This window comes from Etheostoma cragini, chromosome 16 (genome assembly GCF_013103735.1).
Source record: "Etheostoma cragini isolate CJK2018 chromosome 16, CSU_Ecrag_1.0, whole genome shotgun sequence".
Lineage (NCBI taxonomy): Eukaryota > Metazoa > Chordata > Actinopteri > Perciformes > Percidae > Etheostoma > Etheostoma cragini.
The window spans coordinates 6,324,462-6,346,630 of record NC_048422.1 but is presented as its reverse complement, the minus strand read 5'-3'; the positions used below and the strand labels follow the sequence as shown (position 1 = coordinate 6,346,630).

Below are 22,169 nucleotides of genomic sequence, written 5' to 3'. Positions count from 1 at the left end.
GGCAGTAGCTCAGTCCGTGGCGAGTTGGGTTGGGAACCAGAGGCTGGCTGGTTTAAGTCCACGAACAGACCAAATGATGGTGGTGGACTGGTAGCTGGAGAGGTGCCAGTTCACCTCCCGGGTCAAGATGCTCTTGAGCAAGGCACTGAATCCCCAACTGTCCGGGTGGCCTTTTCATGGGCAGCCCCCTCACTCTGACATCTCTCCATGTAATGCATGTATAGGTAGGCTACTGTGCATGTGTGTGTAATTCAAGCCTGGGTGTAATAACAAAAGAGTGTAAATTGTAATTTCCCCTTGTGTATCCTAATAAAGGATACATTAATATATTGGATACATAACGCATTAGTGACCACCACACCAAACGGAGGTAAAATCATTTTAAATTTAAGTCTTTATAAAGTTGTAGACTGAGTGAAATGCTACTTATTTAATGGCTTTTATTTTGAATTTTGAGACCGGAAGTTGCTGCATGGCGGAACATGAATGACTGGAACGGTCTATGGGAGTAGCCATAGACATATAGCTAGCTAGCTAACCTCTTCTAGTTATGAGTTCATGTTGCTCCTTTCACTTCTAAAACGAGAAACGATATTTTAAGGTGTTCAGTTTTCTGCGTAGACAGACGTTTAGTCTGTTTGCTGGTGTGGTTGCTGAGAAGTGTGGATATGTGCACTCAGACGAAGGCTGCGGCGCTGATGGCCAGCATACCGCTGGCAGACATCGACCCATCCGGCGTGTTTAAGTACGTCCTGATCCGCGTGCACAGCAAAGAGGAGGGAGACGACTCGGAGATAGATATAGTTCGAGGATATGGCTGGGCTGAGTACCACGGTGAGTCGGGGCCACTAAAACCACAGACTGTAAGACTGAAACCACGAGAAAACGTCTGTAAGGTACACTCAGTGTTCAGTTTGTTAGGTCCAAGCAGAGCTACGTAGGCTACGGTGTAAATCCCTCCTCGGTTAACCCTTGTGTTGTCCTCCCGGGTCAAAAAATGACAAATATTTGACTTTTTCGTCCCTTTTTTTCAGACTTTGTTTTCCCACTAACACCATCTTACTACCTCTAGTTTTACAGTGCTTTTTGGAATTCATGGTCAATAACTTAAATTCTATAGAATTATACCTACAATTTGAGTTAAAAAAAACAGAAAATATTAATTATTTTCACTAATAGTTAAGTTCAGAGGAACGTAAGCCAACAGAGGATTTTAGTCAGAAATGAAAGTGATTAATTGTATTTGCAAAGAGCATTGTATGGAATCTAATCCATTTGTGTGGTTATTTGGTTAAAAAGAAACCCACATTTCAGATGTAGACATTTTTTTAAAGGGGTCAAAAAATATCTCAAGATACTTTTTTTCAGCCAGAACATAATACACAGTCTATGGTCAGAACAGACAACTGTAGTGCAAAAGCAGGGTCTAGTGCAGAGTTTTGAATTTTGGTTGCAGTCTATCTATAGTTTAGATTTAAGTCAATTTTATGGATTTAAGCGTTTAATAACTAAACTAAGTTAAATATTCCCATACTGTGCTTTTAGTACAACATTAAAGGCAAAATATCGTCATTTGACAAAAATTTTGATGCAATTATGACTCGTTAAATGCATACATAAAAAAATGAAATCCACAACACTGACGTTACACAAAGTACATGCATTTGAAAACTTTCATAGAAACTGCCCAGGCATGCAGAAAAGAAAAATGTAATTAAGCAAGTCTATTCATTTCCACACTGAAGAACAGAACATGCAGTTTTACCTTGCTTGTTAAACTCTCCAAAAGCACCAGACGGAGGCAGCCGTTTGTGATGATTTGAAATAGGCCTGTACGATAAATTGTTAAATCGTGATCTCACCCTGTTAACAATTTTTAAATAACTTATTTTTTAGTTTTTTTAATGACTTTGATTCTCATTTAATTTTACGTGCCGTTTGCATCACAAACACTACTGCTTTTCTTCGGTGAGTTTTAAACAGACAGGATTCAAAAGGGGAACAAAACAGGATTCAAAGCACTCCCAAGCCCTGCATTGCTCTCCCTTCTCTTCATTGAGGCCTCTATGCTTACTGGCTTGTGATGATGAGCAATGTGCTATAATTGGTACTGCCAGTTTTTGTTTGTCATGGTTCATGCCTGCAATAAATATTACACTTTGTGAGAGAGAAAATTCCTTTAAAAAAAATCGTGATTCATATTTTTGCCCAGAATCGTGCAGGCCCAATTCAAAACATTTTTTATTGATAGTTGGTGACTGAAACACTAGTGGCTCAATTCCCATGTCCCAGTTGTCTGTGGTTCAAATTACTCTTCTCAAACATAGCCCAAGTTTAGATGCAGTAACCATTTTTACAAATTAAATTTAGCAGCAAAATGTATTAGAAAGTGCAGTGTTGATACATTCGTTACCATTATATGCCTTTTCTTGCAGCTGATATCTATGATAAGGTATCCGAGGAGCTAGAAAAGGGCGGCCACCTAGACTGTGAATGTATTGGAGGAGGGAGGATCAAACATGATCCCCAGGCCAAGAAGATCCACGTCTATGGATACTCCATGGTGAGAATGAAAGATGCAGTTGCATGGACAATAACGGTAACCAAAACTCAGAGCTTAAAGAGGCTAAAAAGCTCCATGTTGCCGCAGAGTTGACTGAAAATGAATGACGGGTTTGTCGTTACAAACGATTCCTTTATCATTAAGTAAAGTGTTAAATATTAATTATTTAAGCTTAAATAAATGTTTTTTTTCTACAGGGATTTGGAAGAGCAAACCACGCAGTAACTACAGAGAAACTGAAAGATCGGTATCCAGACTATGAGGTGACCTGGGACAACGAAGGATACTGAACTTAACTAATGATCCGCCTTGGTTGGACCCCCCTTTCTCCAGGACTGACATGGCACTAATGTGAAACCCCTTATGCAAACACAGGGCATGTCAATAAGAACCATACCGAGTCTGATACGGAACTTTTTGATACCGCATTTATAATCCAAGGCTAAGGCTGACTTACAACCACAAGTCTGATTAGAAAACAAGCTTTTATTTAAACTTATTTTTGCGTTACTATTTGAAGAAATGGCTAACCGTTTCCCCCCACATTTTTTAGTCCATTTGGATCAAAAACAAATACATGATTATCTTCCGAAAATTCTAATTTCAAATAAAGTTACAGAATAAATAACGGGTCATAAATTTCACTGACTTGTTTTAGAGTCACATAGCCTCATCATTTTGACCTACTCACTAAGATGTATTGGAAATTGAACCTTATGTGCTTTGTTATGATGTATGTTTCATAAATGTTTCCTAAAATCTGCTTTTAGCTGTGTGCATACTGTGTTCCTTATTGCTTATGTTACAGGACTGTGATCTGCTGATGAATATTGGGGCATTTTTGTGGTAGATAAGACTAACTGAAGTTGAAGACTTCCAAGATTACCCATGTTCTGTAAGTACTTTGAGATGATGACATACTGGTAATGTTGCCATTGAGAGGATAGTAGATAGGCGGTTGACCTAATCTTAGATATTAAACCCGTTTCATTTTTTAATTGCAGGAAGCTTAACAAGCTATAAATACCACATTGACAAATAACTTATAAAGTTAGTATGGATAATGTGTTTGCTTCCAGTTGCCAACAGACATAGAGCAGTGTTAAATGTTCCATATTATAGAGATGCGATTGGAAATCAAGACAGCTGTGGAGTGTTGGTGTGTGTTTTATGTCAATTTTGGAGCAAGGCTGTTAGTTTCTATATGATTCTAGTCTTACGCTAAGATTGACTAAGTCTGTTTTTTCTCTTTAAAGATTGCAATAGATCATATTGTTCAGTTTTATCCAAATAGGGGCTTTATGGAAATCAACAGTAGTTGAGTCAATTTAATATAGTTAGCCAAATATGGAGCCAGTGGTAGTTGAAGGCTAATTTCTGTAATTTTTAAACCTGGACCATATCTACCTATGCATTGGTGTCCAAGTGACTAATAGGAACAACAATCTTTGAAATTGGTCCTGGATTGAGTGAGAATGCTGTAACCGGCAGCCATCAGCTGGGCTGCAATGTAATCCTTTAGGGCAAATACACCATGTCAGACGCGCTGTTCTCGCCACTGACAGGGTTAGATTGTTATAAGGGTCTGACTACGTTGTGGAAAGAATCTTAAAAGAGAGAGACCTTTTTTGTGAAGAGAGATCCTTTTTTTCTTGAACCAAAAAACATTTCAAAATTGCCAAACTCACCAGATCCCCTTTCAGTAAACACTACTTTCAGTGTATAGAGCCAGCATGTGTTATAAGGGAATTAAGGGTTTATTTTAACCAAATCAGAGTGGCGATTGTTGTGGAACATTGAAAAGAAGAACCAAGATCACTTTTTATTTTTATTTTTGTCGGCTTTAAGTTTAGTGTGTAATGATGATGTACTGTTTGATCAAGAATTGTTGATCCCATCAGTCACTTAGACACACAAACGTGGAAAAATCCCGAAGTATGTATTTATGCATTTCTCGCTGCTGTGATACCCCCCATAGGGATAAAAACTACAGAAGTAGCAAAATGGCCACAAAGACATCACAGACATAAAAGCTAATAATATTAATACCAATGAATTTAAAAGGAACTATAAGGCTTAAATGGCACCCGGTGGCACGGCGGCTGCGGAGTGCAGAGCCCGACGCAATTGTCTGCGTTAAAAGCAACGCACTTGTAAATTTCCCGTCCAGCACCCACTTGGTTTGGATAGCATATTCATTTGCGCCCATGGGTGTGCTGGTGTAACGGAGATGTGTTCAGGTGAATTTTTTACTGTCAAATTAGGTAAAATGGATTTGGACACGCCCTAAACACACCTGGGCCATTTGTCTCATTGTTAAAGTAGCCCCCTTAAATGTATCGGTTGTTTCACTTGTTAACACACCACTAACGATATTTAACATGGTACAAATAGCTGATGTTAGCTTATCTTCCATTTACTGTATCTAGTGTGAAGACCGTTTTGGAATAATGCGTAAACACGCCTGTTGCTGTTTGTCTTTCTTCCAATATGGCATGAATGCACCATGAGACCATCTGGAAAACTAGACCCAAGGCATTTTACTTCAAGTTCTCTTGTGAGAAGAAGTCAGCAAACACATATTGGGGAAAATCAAGGTGAAATAGAAGGCTAATGTAGCTTTGAGTGCAATTTTTGTGAAGCTGACACTGCAGTTTGCACCTGAATGGCTCTGTATATCTGTTGCCAACCATGTCTACAGTACTTAAGTTATTGTGTAATGTACGGATGTACCTATCTATATGCTGTGGAAATTGGCTGCCATTTGGTGGAAATTGTTTAATGATCTCCGTTGCAGTTGCATGCTGGGAGATTTTAAAGTCCAGGTGTTATCTCTTAGAGACGGAGAACAGGTCAGAGTCAACGAGCAAAGACTCCAGATTGTGTTCAGACCTCCTGGCTGATCAGGTGGAAGAGAGGGGGAAAAAGAGAAGATGTTTCAGCGGAGGAGCGCTGTCCTCGTTCTGCTGGTGGCTCTGCAGTTTGGTAAGAACACATCCTGCCAGGCTCCATTCAAACAGGGGAAACTTGGGATTCATTTTGTTGACATAATGTCTTCCTGCTACAACTATTTACATTGTTATGACTTACAGATAGATATGGTTTTACTTGTTTTTCCACAAATAGAAAACCCTATTTCCCACATTTTTTGTCAATCTGTTCTGCGCTCACTAATAACACAGCTTATTTATACAGTAAATATTCTCTGCGAAAAAAGAAACATCTCTTTGTCAGAACTCAGGATTGTATTTTAAAGATGCTTTCGGAAAAATCCAAATAATTTAATGTTTTCCATGCTTGTTGAATTCACAATTAACAATTAAAAAAACATCCACCTGTTGAATGGTCGTTAAGACAGTAGTAGCTTGCAGGCTAATAAGGTTGCAGAAAATTAGGAAAGTAAAGAGACTCTGAAAACAGACTCTGAAAACAGCCAAAATAAAGACGCCCAGGGTCTCTGCTGATCTGCGTGAACGGGCCTCAGGCATGGTGCAAGGAGGCATGAGGACAGCAGATGTGGCCAGGTCAATACATTGCAGTGTCCCTACTTTGAGACGCCTAAGACAGCACTACAGGGAGACAGGAAGCACAGCTGATTGTCCTCGCAACGGCACAGGATCAGTTCATCCAAATCTCTCACACTGGGGCAGAGGACCGCGTCCCAGGGCACAGATTCATTATTCCATTTCTGTGAAAATTGTTCAATTCATGTCTTAGTAGTCTAATCTTTTAATGTTCATACAAATATTTGCATATGCTAAGTTTGCTTAAAATATAAATACAGGACGTTTTTTGTTATTGAGTGTACATACACACTTTAAATAGAGACACTGTACTGTGTTGTTACAAGGATTTTGTATATTCTTAGTTTTTAAAAGACAAAATTAATTGTCAAAATCATAGTAATATGTATAAAAAAAGAGGAAAAGATAAGTAAAGGTATTACCAAAACCATAATTATATTAAATCAATTTAAGGAAACACTTTGAGAAAGATTTAGATTAAAGGTCCCATTACATGGTGCTCTTTGGATGCTTTTATTTAGACCTTAGTGGTCCCCTAATACTGTATCTGAAGTCTCTTTTATATAGACCTTAGTGGTCCCCTAATACTGTATCTGAAGTCTCTTTTATATAGACCTTAGTGGTCCCCTAATACCATATCGGAAGTCTCTTTTATGTAGACCTTAGTAGTCCCTAATACTGTATCTGAAGTCTCTTTTATATAGACCTTAGTGGTCCCCTATTACTGTATCTGATATCTCTTTTATATAGACCTTAGTGGTCCCCTCATACCATATCGGAAGTCTCTTTCCCAAAATTCAGCCTTGGTGCAGAGTTACAGCCACTAGAGCCAGTCCCACAATGAGCTTTCCTTAGTATGTGCTATTTCTGAGTCTGTAGCTTTTGAGGATTCTGTAGCTCGTTTGAAAGCCATGATGTCTCTCTCTCTCATAGGTGGGCCAAATTCTCTGGGTGGGCAAAGGCCCATCTGAGCTTTCCTTTTCTCAAAGGCAGAGCAGGATAACCAAGACTTGGTTTACACCTATCTCCATTTTTAGCCACTGGAGGACCATAGGCAGGGAACTCGTAATAATGTTAAAAACCTCGAAGTGACATTTTCATGACATTTTCAACCTCAGCTTATCATTAATTAATATAATGATTAATTAAGTCTTGACATTGGGAAGAAACAACAAACAATTTCAACGCTGTAAAATACGTTTTTAAAAGTGTTCTTATTGATTTCATTGTTTCCATGAGATCAGACATGTCCCTGCTGTTACAACTCTGTGGTTGCTCAACGTTTTCCTCACTATGAGACGTGCAGTCATGCGTATTCCTGCTCGGTGTCATGTCTGATTCCCAGCTGTCAGGTCACTGAAGCACAAAGTCTTCAGTCTTATAGCCAGAGACCTTTGGATGGACGGATGGCATTTTGCTGGCGTTAACCTGATTGCTTCCCTGTGGCCTTTGAGTCCGTTGGCGTCATTTGTGTCATAAAGCTTTGACAGTAACGAGTCCTGATAAGAGTTTGGGGTCAGGTCATCTGTGAGACTTTATACAGCCTTCAAACAGCGGAAGATGGGAAGTATACATGTGCAATTACTTGTAATGTTCTGAAAAGTAATTCAGTTATGGGAAACTTTACCTTTCCAACACTTAATGTCAGAGGAAATTATTGTGCTTCTCTACTCAATTTATCTGGCTGATACAGAGTTACTAGTTACATTTCATAAGTGGAGCTTGAATTCAAAGTCTGAGTGTTGTGTCTGATGTTTTGTGATATATCACAGCGGCCGGCTCCTGGGCTGATCCATGCCACAGTCCTGAGGGGAAATGTGACTTTGTGTGTGACTGTTCTGACTGCAGCGATGAGCAAAACTGTGGTATGTTTAAAAAAAAAAAGTACTCAAATGTGGCAATCTATATGAAGAAGCGCGCCCCCCCCCCCCCCCCCCCCCCAAACAGAATTTTGAAGTGTTTTTTTTGTGACCTATTCTCATCTTTGCTTTCTGAGAGGGCAGTATATTGCATATAATACATATTTACAATCCATCAGTGAACTATTGTTACTTTTACACCTCTCAAGGCTACAGCGGAAAAGCCTTTGAGTGTGACTTTGAGGATGCAGGAATGTGCGGATGGACAGACCAGTCCTTGAATGCAGCAGTGTACAGCTGGGAGAGACGTCAGAGAGGAGGGGGCGCTCTGCCCGACAGCGGGCCGTCCTCCGACTACACCACTGGGACAGCTACAGGTATGCTCTAGTTTTGTCTATTTGTCCTCATTTTGTGTGTAACATAGGTGTCCTTAAAAGTATCGAGCATTTCAAATTTAGGAATAATTACAATTACATGTGATAAATGCATGTTAGTGGTATTAATATGTCTGTATAGGAGTCAAGAATTCATTTAATTTTTATTCACCACAACTCAGTATAAAAACTGTAACACTTTTAAAGACGTGAAATGAGGAAATGTACAATTTGAAGGAAAAAAAACGGGTTTAGGAGAGTGAGTTAAAAAGTCAAGATGCTTTTTGGCTATAATGAACAAAATGGTTCTAAAGATCATGTTCTTGTTCAGATATCCCAAACACAACTTCGACCAATTTCTATCTTCATCTGTCCAGCAGCAGCCAGGTCCTACCCCCCCCCCCCCCCCCCCCCCCTCCTCCTCCTCCAACCAAACTAACACTGAGTGAGCGCTGACAACAGAGCCGTGACATTTAATTCATGTTAATACATCTTATGCTTTAAATGTCAACAGTCGGTGAATAAGGTTTTTGCAGAAAGCCCCATGCGAATGTGAAATGTTGAGTAAGTGAGTAATGAACACATCATAAAGGTCATTTTCTCAGCCAGCCTCAACAGCCAGTCATTTCTCTGCAGCTGTGCGTTTTCCTGACAATACTGTATCGATACACAGATGCCAAGAATGGATTTATTAAATATGTGTTGGTCAGTTTGTCTGCTCGACAATCCTGTTTTAAAGCAATAAAAAATTAAGACAGATGAACAAACAGAGAAAAATATCTAATTAGAGAAAACAGATGTTGACAAAGTTTCCTTTTGAGGACAGCATTTGAAATTGGGAAAAATTTGAAGTTGGAAAAAAGTAATCAATTTCAGTATTTCCCAGAATATTGTAATAATTTTAAAATCGTAAAAATATTGTATTGTGACATAAGTATCATGATGATATCCTATCGTGAGGCCTCCTGAGGTTCCCAACCCTACAGGGAGTATGCGTTTATGAAGTCTTATTTGATTATCAGGCTTATCAGGAAATCAGTACCTTGCACTTGTATTTTTCTCATCACACAGGTTGGTTTATGGGAGTGAGCGCCGTGACGACCAAATCCCTCAGCTCAGCAGTTTTATCATCCCCAGTGATGAACCAGTCTTCCCCAACCTGTCGCCTGCGTCTCCGATACTTCCTGTGGGACTCAGGTAACGACTATTAAAGACAACAGCTCATACCGTACCAGTCAAAAGTTTGGAAACACTTTGTTCTGCACATTCAAACTGCCTGCTTCGGCCCGCTTCTCTTACCATGTTGTAGACAGGATTATATGTTGTTTTGTACTACTTTTACTCGCATTATTTGTATGTATATTCTTTTGTGTGTTTTGTAATTGTCTCCTGATTTGTTTGATTTTGTACCTAACATAATAATCATTATTAGATGTTTCAATTAAAGTATTTGACCTGTAGGTCACACAGGTTTGGGCTCCACACCCTTGTGGGCTTCCATCCTTGGCCAGGACTCCCGTGAGGCCGTGGTGTGGCGTCCTGAGGCCACCAGTGTCCGTGGCTGGAGGGAGGCTTCCATCTTTCTGGGCCGTATTCCCACAACCTTCCAAATCCGCCTTCACTCGCAGCGGCCTGAGGGGCGAAGAGGAGACGTGGCGGTGGACCAGCTGGAGTTTCTGGACTGTGCTCTGCCCTGTGAGTCCCTCAAAACATCTTATTCATGTGCAGCTCCTGCCTTTGTATGGAGGCGGGAGTGTCCCAGCAGCAATCAACTATAACACATTAATGACTTGATCAGTTAAAATTGCAGCGCCATCATGGGAATAATCATGATGATTATCAATTTCAATTTTATTTATATAGTGCCAAATCACAACAACAGTTATCTCATTGCACTTTTCATTTAAGAGCAGGTCTAGACCGTACTCTGTGATGTTATTTACACCAAGAGCAAGCACTAGGCAACAGAGGCAAGGAAAAAAGGCCTTTGATATTATCTTTTATGTCTGATGTGGTTTTCTTGTCCCATTATGTCATCAGTGCCACTCCCGGGTGGAGATTGTCCAGCAGGGATGATGAAGTGTAGGCGTGAGAGCTGCGTGGTGCCGCAGCAGGTCTGCGACGGCAGCGACGACTGCGGCGACGGGACAGATGAGGAGAACTGTGGTGAGAGACCATCTGAATTACAGCAGCAGAGCCCTCTGACGACACAAGACAGTGAACATGTTGGAATTTGTCTGGAAAACGGATGACTATCTGTACAAACAGACAAAGTACAAAACATAAGGCTAAAGAAGAGATTAAAGGGGCAGTTCAACCAACAACGAAAAAGCCCCAACATATTCTTTTTGTGGTATCTACGGACCTCACTGGACTACTTCCTAATGAAGATATAGTCCCATTAAAGCTGTGTACAGAGTTGCCTGTGATTTAACCAGAGAAACTAGAATGTTGTTTATGGGAACAACACGCTGCTGTTGTGTTTTTCAAATGTAATTTCTTTGTGTTTTTAGCTCCATAAATAAAACACCCTTCACCTTCACTGTATTTGTGTAAAGTTTCTAAGCTTGACATTTGAAAACAAATTGGCACATAAAACCATAGGTCTGTGAGAAAATATGTGTTTTATGATTATGAAAATATTGAGAAAGATTTGTATGTCAAGGTCCAACTACCCGCTTCGCCCACACCAATTTGAGCGGCTGTAAAACATATTCTGGACTATTCCTTTAAAGTAGCCCCTCTCCCAAATTCCCCAAATAATTAATCAAATTTCCCTAACACTTTTCAAAACTCCACAATATTCCTAAAACTTCCGTGAGAAGCTGTAGCTTTCCATAGAATCTGCACAATACATTTTACTTTGTGCAAATATACTGTATATACTGTAGTTGTCGTGTTTGTTGTGTCTCCAGAAAGTTACCGGCGCTGTGACTTTGAGGCGGGCCTGTGTGATTGGGACCTAAGCTCACTGTCCAGTCTGAAATGGGTAAGAACCAATCAGGAGAAGATCTCGCTCACCGATCCTCTGAAAGGACCTGGCAGGGATCATTCCAACAACAGTGTAACAGGTATGATATTCTGAGCAAACACACTATCCTTCATGTTGTTCATATATATGTATATAGGGGCGGTCAAACTCACATGATAAAAACAAATTAATGCAAATTCCCTTTAGCGGAACCCATTTTTTTGATACACAATTAAAGCATGCGTGTTCTGTGATTTGGGCCTCGGTCCGCGCCGTAGTTTAGTTTCAGGAGGCGACGCAGCAGTCTTTTGAATTGCAAGTTGAGTTTCAAAGCCCTTCCAGATGTGCTGTCTATGTGAATTTAGTTACCAACAGAGTACCTGAAGTCTCAAATACCACTTGAGCTTCACTTTAAAGTACATTTAGAACAGACAAAATTTTTTGAAGTAATTCATTTGTGATTAATCTCAAGTTAGCTATGGACAATCATTCGATAAATTGCGATTCAATATTTGAATTGATTGACAGCCCTGATACACGGTAAGTAAAAGATATCTTTATTTTTGTTGTTGCAGGTCACTTCCTTTATGTCACTGTCCCTGATAATGGTCTCAAAAAGGACTGGGCTGCTTTCCAAAGTCCCCGCCTTGAACCCACCAACAGTTCACATTCTTGCAAGGTGAGTCCCAACCAAGGTGAATTCTTCTTCAGAGTTTTTTTTATGTTACTCCCACACCTCAATTTCACAGTGATTTACTTACTACCAGTCCAACACGTTCCACATGTTTTTCTGTATCTTCCCGCTGTAGATGGTCATGTACACGCACCAGTTTGGGCCGAGGTCCGGCGGTCTGACGGTGCTGGTGGCAGACAGTGAGATCTACCCGGTGTGGAAGAGGGGGGGTGCTCTGGGCGATGTTTGGGTGAAGGCAGAGGTGGAGATCATCACTAACTCCACTTTCCAAGTGAGTACTTCCCCTAAGGTTTGTCAGCATAATACGGATGCTAGCTGGAGCTAGCTTAAAAAACAGAGATATTGATACTGAAAATGTATCAATACAGAAATGTCAAAATCAAATCAAATATGTAAATATGGATTTAATGGACCCACACCAACTATGCATATTCTCACAGCAACCGGTAGTGACCGACTGCTACTGTTTTTATGCCAAAACTGATATTAGTATTTGATTCTGAAGAGCATATATCAGCCAATTTATATAAACATCCAAGACAAAAGTGATCTTTCCACAGTTATAAGCTTTGGAGAACAAGTAATGTAAGAGCCATGGAGACAATAAATCAGCTCCATTCAGCTGCGTGGAAACACCCAAACTCGTAATATTCACATAAAGGTAGGGAATAGAAATGTGTGTTAATTAGCATTTTCTTTTGCTAACTTTCTGGAAATTGGTTAACACCGAATCCTAGGGACCAAGTGCTCAATTATCTAAGACAATAAAATTCACAATAGCTAATTCATTAATATTTTAAGATAGGCCTCTAACATCAACCCAATGGAAATGGAAAGATAATGTAATGATCTGTTGTTATTCAAAAAAGAATCTAAAAAAAAACATTTTTAAGGATTTTAATTTTGGTTACTAAATAGTGACCAGGATATGTACTGAGCAGGACATTTTACAGTTGAGAGTTGCCCGGCACTTTGTAATGGCAACACTGTTTCTTGTTGTGTGTTCAATGGAATTTGGCTCCAATGTAAAAAAAAAAAGCACTTAACTTCTCCCTTAAGTTTGTTTATGTTCTTGTTTATCTGTTTATTGTTTGTTGTTTGGATGTTGTGCGCCCTTGCTGGTGTGTGTCTGTCTGTGTGTATGGGTCTGTGTTGTGTGTCCCCGTCTGGTTGGGACCTGATCTGGGTTGGGTTGGGGATGGGTGGGTGGTGGATTTGAGGGGAATCGACATGCTGTTTCAACTATGCTTTCTTCAGTCTTGCCTATATGATGTCATTTATTTTAAAATTGAAATATAATCAGTTGGGGGAAAAAAGAAAAATGATTAGAATAGGCAGGACAGCATTTTGCAAGTCATTGGAGGACAAATCCTGATCAATATATAAATTAGGGCCTTCATGTTTAGTTTTTACCCAATGCTATATAGCGCTTCAGAGCCTCAGTCTTTTGTATTTGGATGAAATTAGTTGGATAATATTTCTTCCACTTAATTTTCTCTTATTACAGATTGTAATAATGGCAGCAGTCAGGGACTTTTCATATGGAGGTATCGCTGTCGACAGCATTGTGTTGTCTCCTGAATGCCGCTTGTCATCTGGTAATCCTTTAAACAGTCTTTTTGATTCCACCTGTGTTAAAGACTGGGTGTTAAAACCCTATCTGGTGTGATAACTCTGCCATCTCATGTTCTCTTTTTGAACAGCCAATAATACCTTGGCAAAATTCCCTAAACCTCCTAAAGACCCGTGTACTCTACCGGACAAGATGTGTGATTTTCACGGTGACTGTGCAGAAGCAGAAGATGAAGCCAAATGTGGTGAGTCTGCTGCCCGACCACGGAAGGCTTCTGTCATGTGGATGCAACAGCGTTGTTGTCATTACTTAGAATTCCTCATGGGGGAGACATGAACTACACACTACTCCTGACATGAGCCAAGTAGTTTTTGTTGTTTAAACCTCACCAAACGCTAATAAAATATATGAAAATGCTCATATGCAACAACTTTGTTTTTGTTGGCCAACTTCTTGAGAGAAGTGAAGAATTCCTTAAATCATCTGAAACTATTCAAATAATAAATAACAGTTTGTTTTCATATGACAGCGACAAAATTCAAATTTTTTGTACATTTTTAATCGCTGCAAGTAAAAGGAAACTAAACAGTCTTTTATTTTATTATAAATTAATTAATGTGTCTCATGCAGTGATCTTTGTGTGATTTGTGTCTCATTTTGAGTGAGATGTCTCCATGGATCCTTTCTCTCTGCAGGGGACTTCTCCTACTCTCAGGGCAGCTCAGGCTGGACTGACTCCAGCATTGGGAGTCAAGGTTGGGTGCTCCATCACAATTCCACATCCAAAGGTACAACTATATGTAAATGTACTGTATACTACTGTATAATGTACTATAGCAATTTTCTAGTCTTAACGTCTACTCAAAGCGCTTTTACATCATAAAGGAACAATTCACCATTCACACACACAGGCTGCTGTACAAGGTGCCACTTGCTCATCACATAAACACTCACACACATTTTCACTCCGATGGCACAGCATCGGGGGCAACTCGGGGTTCAGTGTCTTGGCCAAGGACACTTCAACATGGGACTACAGGGCCAGGGATCGAACCACCAACCTTCCAATTGGCAGGCAACTGCTCTACCACTGAGCCACAGCCGCCCCCAACGCCCCCAACTACTGTCTGTCGGCACTGCACTCAGCTATTGGTTTATTAATATCATCGAATATTAATTTGTTTCATATTTCTTAGAGGAGTACCTGTATGTGGCCAATGCCCCGGGCCAGCAGCTGACCGAGGCCCAGACACGCACCCCCCTCCTTGGCCCTTCCGGCCCAGCATGCAACCTGAGCTTTGATTTTGCGTTAACTGGGAATTCCGATCACATTGGTAACTAAATTAACTTATTAGCCGACAAGTCTTCCTTTTACTTCTTACTGTTTCCCACGACAACTCAGATCTTCTAACGTGACTCTGTTTCCAGGTGAGCTGTCCGTCAGGGTGATTGATAGCCTGCTGGGCATGCGGCCGAGGCTGTGGGAGTTCAGCGGGAAAACAGGAACCGGGGAGTGGGAGTGGAAACACGTCGACGTGCCTATTGGAGTCAGAAAACATCGATTCCAGGTAGGGCTGGGCACTACTTCCATATTATATCGATAAATGAGGCTAGATGTGGTGTTTGTGTTAAGCCTCCAATGTCGCCTTCCAGGCAACGTTGAGGTCTAAAACAGGATCAAGCGCTAGATATCGTCTAAAATTTTGGACATCGTAATATGACCCAAGTGTTGTCTTTTCCTGGTTTTAAAGGCTGCATTACAGTTAAGTGATGACCTTTTTTTTAACTTGTCATGAACGGTGATAATACGACGAAATGGTGATCGCTATCACATTTGAAAAAAACTGGTAACTAATCATGATTTTATGTTTAAGTTTTTCTTTGATGGTGAGAATCGAGTCACAATATGAGCCGCAAAATTAAATAGGAAGTCAAACTTTAAAACCCACCACAGGTTGTTTGTTTCCAAAATCCTGAAAGACTTTTTTACAGTATGTAAATACACTATGCATCCTTGCTTGTTTTTTTGTAATGCTAGGAAAATATATAAAGTATAAAATACATAGAAAAAAATGCAAAATCTCTCACTTAAATGTCGTTTGGACCAAAGTGGCCTGGCTGTTTGAACCGGATCCATATCTAAATACTTTATTAAGTGTTTGGTGAAATCCAAAATGATGTATTTGTAGATCTCCCCTTTTTTTGGAGGGATTAGTTGGAAACGGAAATGGTCACACTGGGGATCTGTATCTCGGGGGCGTATTGAAACCCTTTGAACAAGTGCAGCAGGTACAGCCATTTGGAATCCCTAGATTTCCATTTTTTTAGATATCAGAATGTTTGGACAAGATGGTGTAAAAATATGGTATAGGTCATGAGACATCTGGGTATTATTCTATGCTTATGTGGAACCTGGGGGATTGAGCCTGGACAGCCCTCAAAAAGACATGGGAAAGGGATCTGAATATAACACTGGATGATGAGGAGAGGGACAGAACTTGTAGCAATATTAAAACTATGTCACGTTACGTGAGTGTGCGCCTCGTTCAGTTCAAGATTACACTTCCCTTTTTTGGACTCCCTCCAGATTGCTTAGAATTGGCATGAAATACACACCAAATTGTTGGAAATGTAAGACTGACTGGATGGCCAATTACTTCAAGTCCTATGGTGATAAAGGTCAGAAATGTTGGACCGGGATACATGATGATCTATGTCAGATTGCAGGGTTTATGGTGTTTTCATATGTTTATTTGGTGTATTGTCTATTGTATTACTATTCTATTAAATGAATTCTTATATTGTAGTGACTGTGTAATCCTTTCTCGAATTTCGTCTGGTTGGGTGGTGTTGAAGAGGGGGTGTATTATGTAGGGATGTATTTTGCTAAAAAATAAAAAAGACAAGGAAGGAAATGTGTCAGTTTCCGGTTGCCTTCTTTGGCTTATGGAACTAGTTATTAAGTCTCATATACTGATCAACTTTTGTTTTGTAAATTTCATTCATTTTTTCACTTCTGTTTTCCAGCTGGCCTTTGAAGCTCGTGCTGTGAAACTTGGTCCAAGCGCCAAGATTAAAGTGAAAAACGTTCGCTTTATCAGCTGTCATGCTAACTATTACCCATCTTCTCCAACAGGTAACTCTCACAACCATTTACTGCATTTAGTACTTTCATATTCAACCTAGAAATGTTTGCAATGCTTTGATAGAATCTTTTTTTTCGAATATGTCTGCCCAGGACTGTCGTGTAACTTTGAGGATGGGCTGTGTGGATGGTATCAGGACAACAGTGACAACTTTGACTGGGCAGCAATCGATGGGATGGACCACACCATCGGAATCGGTAAGCTCATTTAAAAACAAACCATGGAAACGGTATACTGATACACAGTTTACTGTTTAATAGGAAGAATCCTAAACACACACACTTTGCCTCTATCTTTCCTTAGCCTCTCTAGTAGGAATTCTTAATTTTAAATGTGTCATCTAGGAGAATATTGTTTGGTGCTATGCTATTAATGCAGCAGTGAATCCTGTGTCTACCAGTGGTTACTTTGCCATTTGCTTACCCAACATAACTTCCACCATGTCTTCCTTAACTTTTTTAATTTAAATGTTTTTAACCAGTCGCCTTGACTTTACTACTGATACAATTGTTATGCTTTTATTGTTTTTATTCATGTTTCTAAGGTGTCCTTGGGTGTCTTGAAAGGTGCCAACAAATATAATGTATTTTTAACATATAATAATGTACTCAAGAGTATTCATAATCATGTTGTTTAGTTTTTTTTTGGGGGGGGGGGGGCTGTGAGAAAATGTGACCCTCAAACCCACCAAAACCTTATGAGGGTGAGATTGTCACAGTGGCTTGAGGAGGTTTACACACCCGTGCTAAAGTTGATTAAAAAGAAAATTAGGAAAATCCAACCTTTTAAGAACGCCAGTAAGTGTTTCTTAAAGGCCAGTTATTTCAGGGATCAGGATACTATCCATCCTGCTGAAGTTCCTTTGGCCTTTGGCATTAAAATAACCACACATCATACCCTTCACCTTGATTTACCATACTAACTGTTACTCTGTTTAAAAAACATGTAAAATGTAATGATTAAAAATTACTAACGATTCATATATAAGTTACATAAATTACAAAAAGCTTTATAAGTGTACATTACACCTTTTTAGAGGAAAATGCTTCCAACCTATTCTTAAAAGAATTAACTGAAGGGGAACGCACAACTCCTTCTGGAAGCTCGTTCCATGCTTTTACCGCATGGTGTGGGGGGGGGGGGGGGGGGGGGGGGGATTAAAACCTTTCTCTTTTCAGACAGGCATCTTCTAAGGTAAAGTTTTAAAGAATTCCCTCATATCTCATACATATTGCGCCAAAACTGAAAGATAGGCTGAAATATAGGCTCATCGTAGATCTTTGATCGTTAGTATATAGCTTATTAACTCCATCAATCAAACTGCAAATTTTAAGACAACACAGTTTACCTTTAGTTTATAAAGTGTCACTGCTGTAGTTGTGAGGCTTTGAAACCGACTTAAATCTCCTCCTGTCTTCATTTGTTGATGTCCAGGCAGAAGTCTTGTGGTGGACATGTGGAGTCCTTCTCTGCGCGGTGCGTTCGGGCGCTTAGTTTCATTCACACAGTTACCAAGTTCTACAGATCAGTGCCTGTCCTTCTTCTACAAACTCTACGGGCCGAACACAGGTGAGGAACTAAAAAGAAGCGCAGTTTGCTGTGAAAGAAATAATGAAGCATGTGTTTCTTTAAGACTGGGCGGGGGGGTAATCGTTTCATTTAAAAAGTACAGGATCTTGTCTTAAAAGTCTGCCTGTTAAAATGTTTTTTTAACGCGTTACTGTTTCAAAATGTCATGTTGGTTTGAAGTCAAATATTTCTCTACTGTACATACCTGACAGAAGCTAGGAACAATCACAAAAATGATTTTTTTCTCTTCCCCCACTGTTGCCGTCCAGGTGCTCTGAATGTCAAACTGTTGGATAACACCGGTTATGAGACCGTCCTCTGGACCCACGGCGCAGCTCACGGCAACATGTGGCACGAGACACACTGCCCAGTACCACACCAGCTCACAAACTTCCGGGTATGGAATGACTGCAGTCAGCCTCAATCTCCTAAACAATGTCACAGAGCTTCATGTCTCTTTCATTTTAGGAAATTAGTGACGATAAAGGGGAATATGTCCCCCAAAAGTCAAAAATCGATGGATAAAAGGTAAAGTTCTTTTTTTACATATTCCTTCTCCCACCCAGCTGATGTTTGAAGCAGTTCGCTCTGGTTTTGACGGACGCGTTGCCATTGACGACGTGTCGTTTGTGGACCGCCCGTGCACCGTGCCGAGGATGTGTTCCTTTGAAGGCCAGCGGTGTGGGTACAGCAGCTCCGGTAACGTTAACTGGCTCCACCGCAGCGGACACACCGCCACCAGGACTGGACCCAAGACTGACCACACTCTGGAGACTGAACTGGGTGAGCCAGAATCAGGGGAGATAGAAGCAATATTTAAATGTGTATATGCAGAAAGCTGGGAGACGGTGAATTGTGATCCTCCTCTACCTGGTTGGTTTTGCAGGTTTCTACATGATGGTTAACACCGGAGCGGACATCCTTCCTTCTGGTGGTGTGGCAGTCCTCACCTCCCCTGTTCGCCATGGAACCGCCAAGACTGAGTGTGTCCATTTCTGGTATCACATGGGAGGAGTGAATCCTGGTGAGACACCTTCACACACTGAAACACACAAACACACACACACACCTAAAATACAATAAATATAGTCTAAAACAATTTACCTGTGTGTACTTTGCAGGTTCTCTGACATTGTATATGAAGCTGTTGAAGGGAGAAAGGGTGAAGATCTTCTCTGAGAGGCTGAACCAGGGAGATGTCTGGCGTCATGGCAACGGCAACATTTCGAGTGCCCGTGAGGACTGGCAGGTAGAATGTAGTGGTCGGAACAATTATTGACTAATAATACCAAAAGTATAGCGCACCGAGTGATAAAAGTGTCTTAGTATAATTTGCTGATTCACAGTTCAGTAGTTTGCGCTCCCGTCCCATTTACAGAGACCTGTCTAAGGCTCCGCTCACAGTCAGACGCTCCGGTGAAACTGCAGGTCTTCCCATTCATTTTGTCATGTTAAGGGTGATGCAGGGGGAGCCGAAAAAAATCTGCAATCAGAAGTGACAGTCCGTTTTTTGCCGTACAGTAAACCGTCAACCTCACTGCCAGCATCGCTGCCACAAGAAAGTTTTAAAACAGGAGGGTAAAAAACACAAACCTCCCTGGAGTTTTGTGTAACAGCTGAATGTATCCTGCAACAAAGTACAGTCCCTCATCTCGTTTCTTTCTCTCTTTCTCCGTGACGTTAAGCTGTCGGAAATGCCGAGATCTATAAACCATCTGACGGAATATAATAAATGTAAATTATTAGGTCTACTTTTGCTACATTGGGGGGTTTAAGAACACAACAGGACGTTGCACAGATTTTATTGACACCCACCGCCACACAACCCTGCAGCGAATCGCCAGATTGCTTTCTTTACTCTGAACGGGCCCTCAGTCAGAGACGCCGTTGGGGCCATTTAAAATCCACATTTTCAAGGGAAAGCAGCATGTTAAAGTTTCAATTTGGCCCTGTAGCTTTAGAGAATTGGCATTAGTGGACCTTTATGTAGGACCTTGCGTTTGTCCTTTAAACAGACGATGATGTGCCTTGCTCTGTTCTGCAGCTGGAGTTTGAGGTGGTCGGAGTCGGAGGCAAAGACACTCACGTTGCAGTTGACGACATCTTAATTTCAACTCACCCATGTGAAGATCAAGGTTTGTATCAACCTCTGCAAAATTAAGGAGAAACGCAACATAATTTTAGACTATACATACTTTATACATATTGCTGCAAAACTGAAAGATAGGCTGAAATACAGGCTCATCAAATACAGTGGGGCTCGAAAGTTTGGGCACCTCAGGTAAAAAAAAAATTGTAGTAACGTGCATGAAGAAGCCAAGAAAAGATTGAAAAATCTCCAAAAGGCATCAAATGACAGAGTAGACATTCGTATAATATTTCACAAATCATCTCAATCATCGTCTGGAAAGACCAGGTGATGTCAATCTTAAGGTTTTAAATGCCCAGACTCATCTGACCTTCTCCCAACAATCAGCACCACGGGTTCTTCTAAGCAGTTGTCTAGATCGTGAGAAAAGCAAGTCAAAACCCACGTGCTTTTCTCACAATCCTGCAAGCTGTCCTGTCTGATATTTTTCTTGGTCTTCCAGATCTTGCTTTAACTTTTACTGATGAATGCCGTTTCTTAATTACATTCCAAACAGAGGCTATTGGCATCTGACTAGCTGTTTTATCTTCTTGTAACCTTCTTCTCCTTTGTGAGCAGTGTTGAGAAATGTTTAGTTTAAAACGGAAAAGGAAATGTTAAGTTATAGTTAATAGCTGATACTTGAAAAGGTACACAACTTTATTTGTTTAATACCGAAGACTGTCACTGTAAATGCTTTTATTTAGAAGTAACCTACACGGAAGTTGTGTGTATTCTTGCTAGTTTTGCAGATGAACGTGAGAAGCTAGATGTATTCAGTGTCCGCCAGGCCTAAACTGTTCCTTTCTTGTGTAAACTGCAGCATAGAGAACAATAAATGTTCTTAGTAAAAGACAAGCGTTTTCGGTCGTCTTTCGAAGCCATTCCACTACAAGCGGCAACTATTTTCAGTTTCAGTTTTCTAGACAACTTCTTAGAAGAACCCGTGGTGCTGATTGTTGGGAGAAGGTCAGATGAGTCTGGGCATTTAAAACCTTAAGATTGACATCACCTGATCTTTCCAGACGATAACTGGGTACAATCCAGGTCTCAGCTTTCCAAAGGGGGGGGGGGTTGCATGCTAGAAACTCTGCAAGGTGCCCAAACTTCTCCAGATGCCATTTTTTTAGTTTTCTGTTATTTTGAAAGTGTAAATGATGGAAATAAAATCTAACTTTTTGTGACATATTATACCAATGTCTAATCTAACATTTAATGCCTTTTGGAGATTTTTCTATCTTTTTTTGGCTTCTTTATGCACACAGACAGAAAGTAAAAGTTTAGTTTAACCTGGTCACACTGCAGCTCCTGAGCTCTTTAAAAGACCACTAAACCGATTCTTCTGTTTGTTACTTCTGTTCTATCTCCCAGGTTCTACGTGCAGCCTGGAGAAAGGTATGTGTAGCTGGAGCAACACTCAAAACCTCAATGTGGACAAACTGGATTGGGAGCTGACGAGTCCGGAGGCGGAGAGCCACTACTCCACCCCTCCTGAAGACCACAGTCTGGGCACAGAGAAAGGTAAACCAGAGAGAGACTAACAGGGACTGACTGACTGATATCATCTAAGTCATGTATTTCACTTCTTATCAACAAGATCTTCATACAGAGTAAGGAAACAGAAATAAAACATAATCGTTATTGTGTGTGTGTGTGTGTGTGTGTGTGTGCGTGTGCGTGCGTGTGTGTGCATATATATACACTCACCGGCCACTTTATTAGGTACCCCATGCTAGTAACGGGTTGGACCCCCTTTTGCCTTCAGAAC

The 22,169-nt window shown here is 40.5% G+C and overlaps 2 protein-coding genes across 6 annotated transcripts in view; both read left to right on the top strand.

Annotated features, from left to right (window-relative positions):
- The first annotated feature begins 474 nt into the window (after positions 1-474).
- phpt1 (phosphohistidine phosphatase 1) lies at positions 475-3,332 on the top strand. 2 transcript variants are annotated; one of them, XR_004659882.1, is made up of 4 exons: positions 475-834; positions 2,436-2,563; positions 2,761-3,003; positions 3,051-3,332. XR_004659882.1 is itself a non-coding variant. In XM_034896032.1 (3 exons), exons 1-3 carry the CDS (start codon positions 669-671, stop codon positions 2,851-2,853), a joined length of 387 nt encoding a protein of 128 aa, XP_034751923.1. In that variant the 5' UTR covers positions 475-668; the 3' UTR covers positions 2,854-3,332. The 2 variants fall into 2 exon arrangements, 1 of the variants encoding a protein (XP_034751923.1); XM_034896032.1 differs by having other exon boundaries at positions 2,761-3,332.
- The window catches only part of mamdc4 (MAM domain containing 4), a 24,635-nt gene continuing 5,717 nt past the window's right edge, over positions 3,252-22,169 (top strand). For 2 of the 4 annotated variants that reach the window (XM_034896026.1, XM_034896023.1), the window contains exons 1-24: positions 3,359-3,458; positions 5,075-5,548; positions 7,860-7,952; positions 8,156-8,323; positions 9,392-9,517; positions 9,782-10,015; positions 10,361-10,486; positions 11,236-11,391; positions 11,867-11,970; positions 12,101-12,256; positions 13,493-13,583; positions 13,689-13,802; positions 14,254-14,346; positions 14,755-14,892; positions 14,987-15,126; positions 16,586-16,694; positions 16,797-16,901; positions 18,139-18,273; positions 18,543-18,670; positions 18,840-19,056; positions 19,160-19,297; positions 19,395-19,522; positions 20,318-20,408; positions 21,773-21,922. In XM_034896026.1, coding sequence (XP_034751917.1) covers positions 5,497-5,548; positions 7,860-7,952; positions 8,156-8,323; positions 9,392-9,517; positions 9,782-10,015; positions 10,361-10,486; positions 11,236-11,391; positions 11,867-11,970; positions 12,101-12,256; positions 13,493-13,583; positions 13,689-13,802; positions 14,254-14,346; positions 14,755-14,892; positions 14,987-15,126; positions 16,586-16,694; positions 16,797-16,901; positions 18,139-18,273; positions 18,543-18,670; positions 18,840-19,056; positions 19,160-19,297; positions 19,395-19,522; positions 20,318-20,408; positions 21,773-21,922 — 2,992 coding nt within the window. In that variant the 5' untranslated portion in view covers positions 3,359-3,458; positions 5,075-5,496. Of the gene's footprint in view, positions 3,459-5,074; positions 5,549-7,859; positions 7,953-8,155; positions 8,324-9,391; positions 9,518-9,781; positions 10,016-10,360; positions 10,487-11,235; positions 11,392-11,866; positions 11,971-12,100; positions 12,257-13,492; positions 13,584-13,688; positions 13,803-14,253; positions 14,347-14,754; positions 14,893-14,986; positions 15,127-16,585; positions 16,695-16,796; positions 16,902-18,138; positions 18,274-18,542; positions 18,671-18,839; positions 19,057-19,159; positions 19,298-19,394; positions 19,523-20,317; positions 20,409-21,772; positions 21,923-22,169 lie in introns of all 4 variants that reach the window. The other 2 variants (XM_034896024.1, XM_034896025.1) reach the window with 2 other exon arrangements.

Bases quoted from the DNA above. Each gene is read 5' to 3' on its own strand.
- phpt1 (XM_034896032.1), top strand. From the start codon at position 669: ATGTGCACTCAGACGAAGGCTGCGGCGCTGATGGCCAGCATACCGCTG. The intron at 835-2,435 runs GTGAGTCGGGGC...CTTTTCTTGCAG, and splicing joins TGGCTGGGCTGAGTACCACG to CTGATATCTATGATAAGGTA. The intron at 2,564-2,760 runs GTGAGAATGAAA...TTTTTTCTACAG, and splicing joins ACGTCTATGGATACTCCATG to GGATTTGGAAGAGCAAACCA.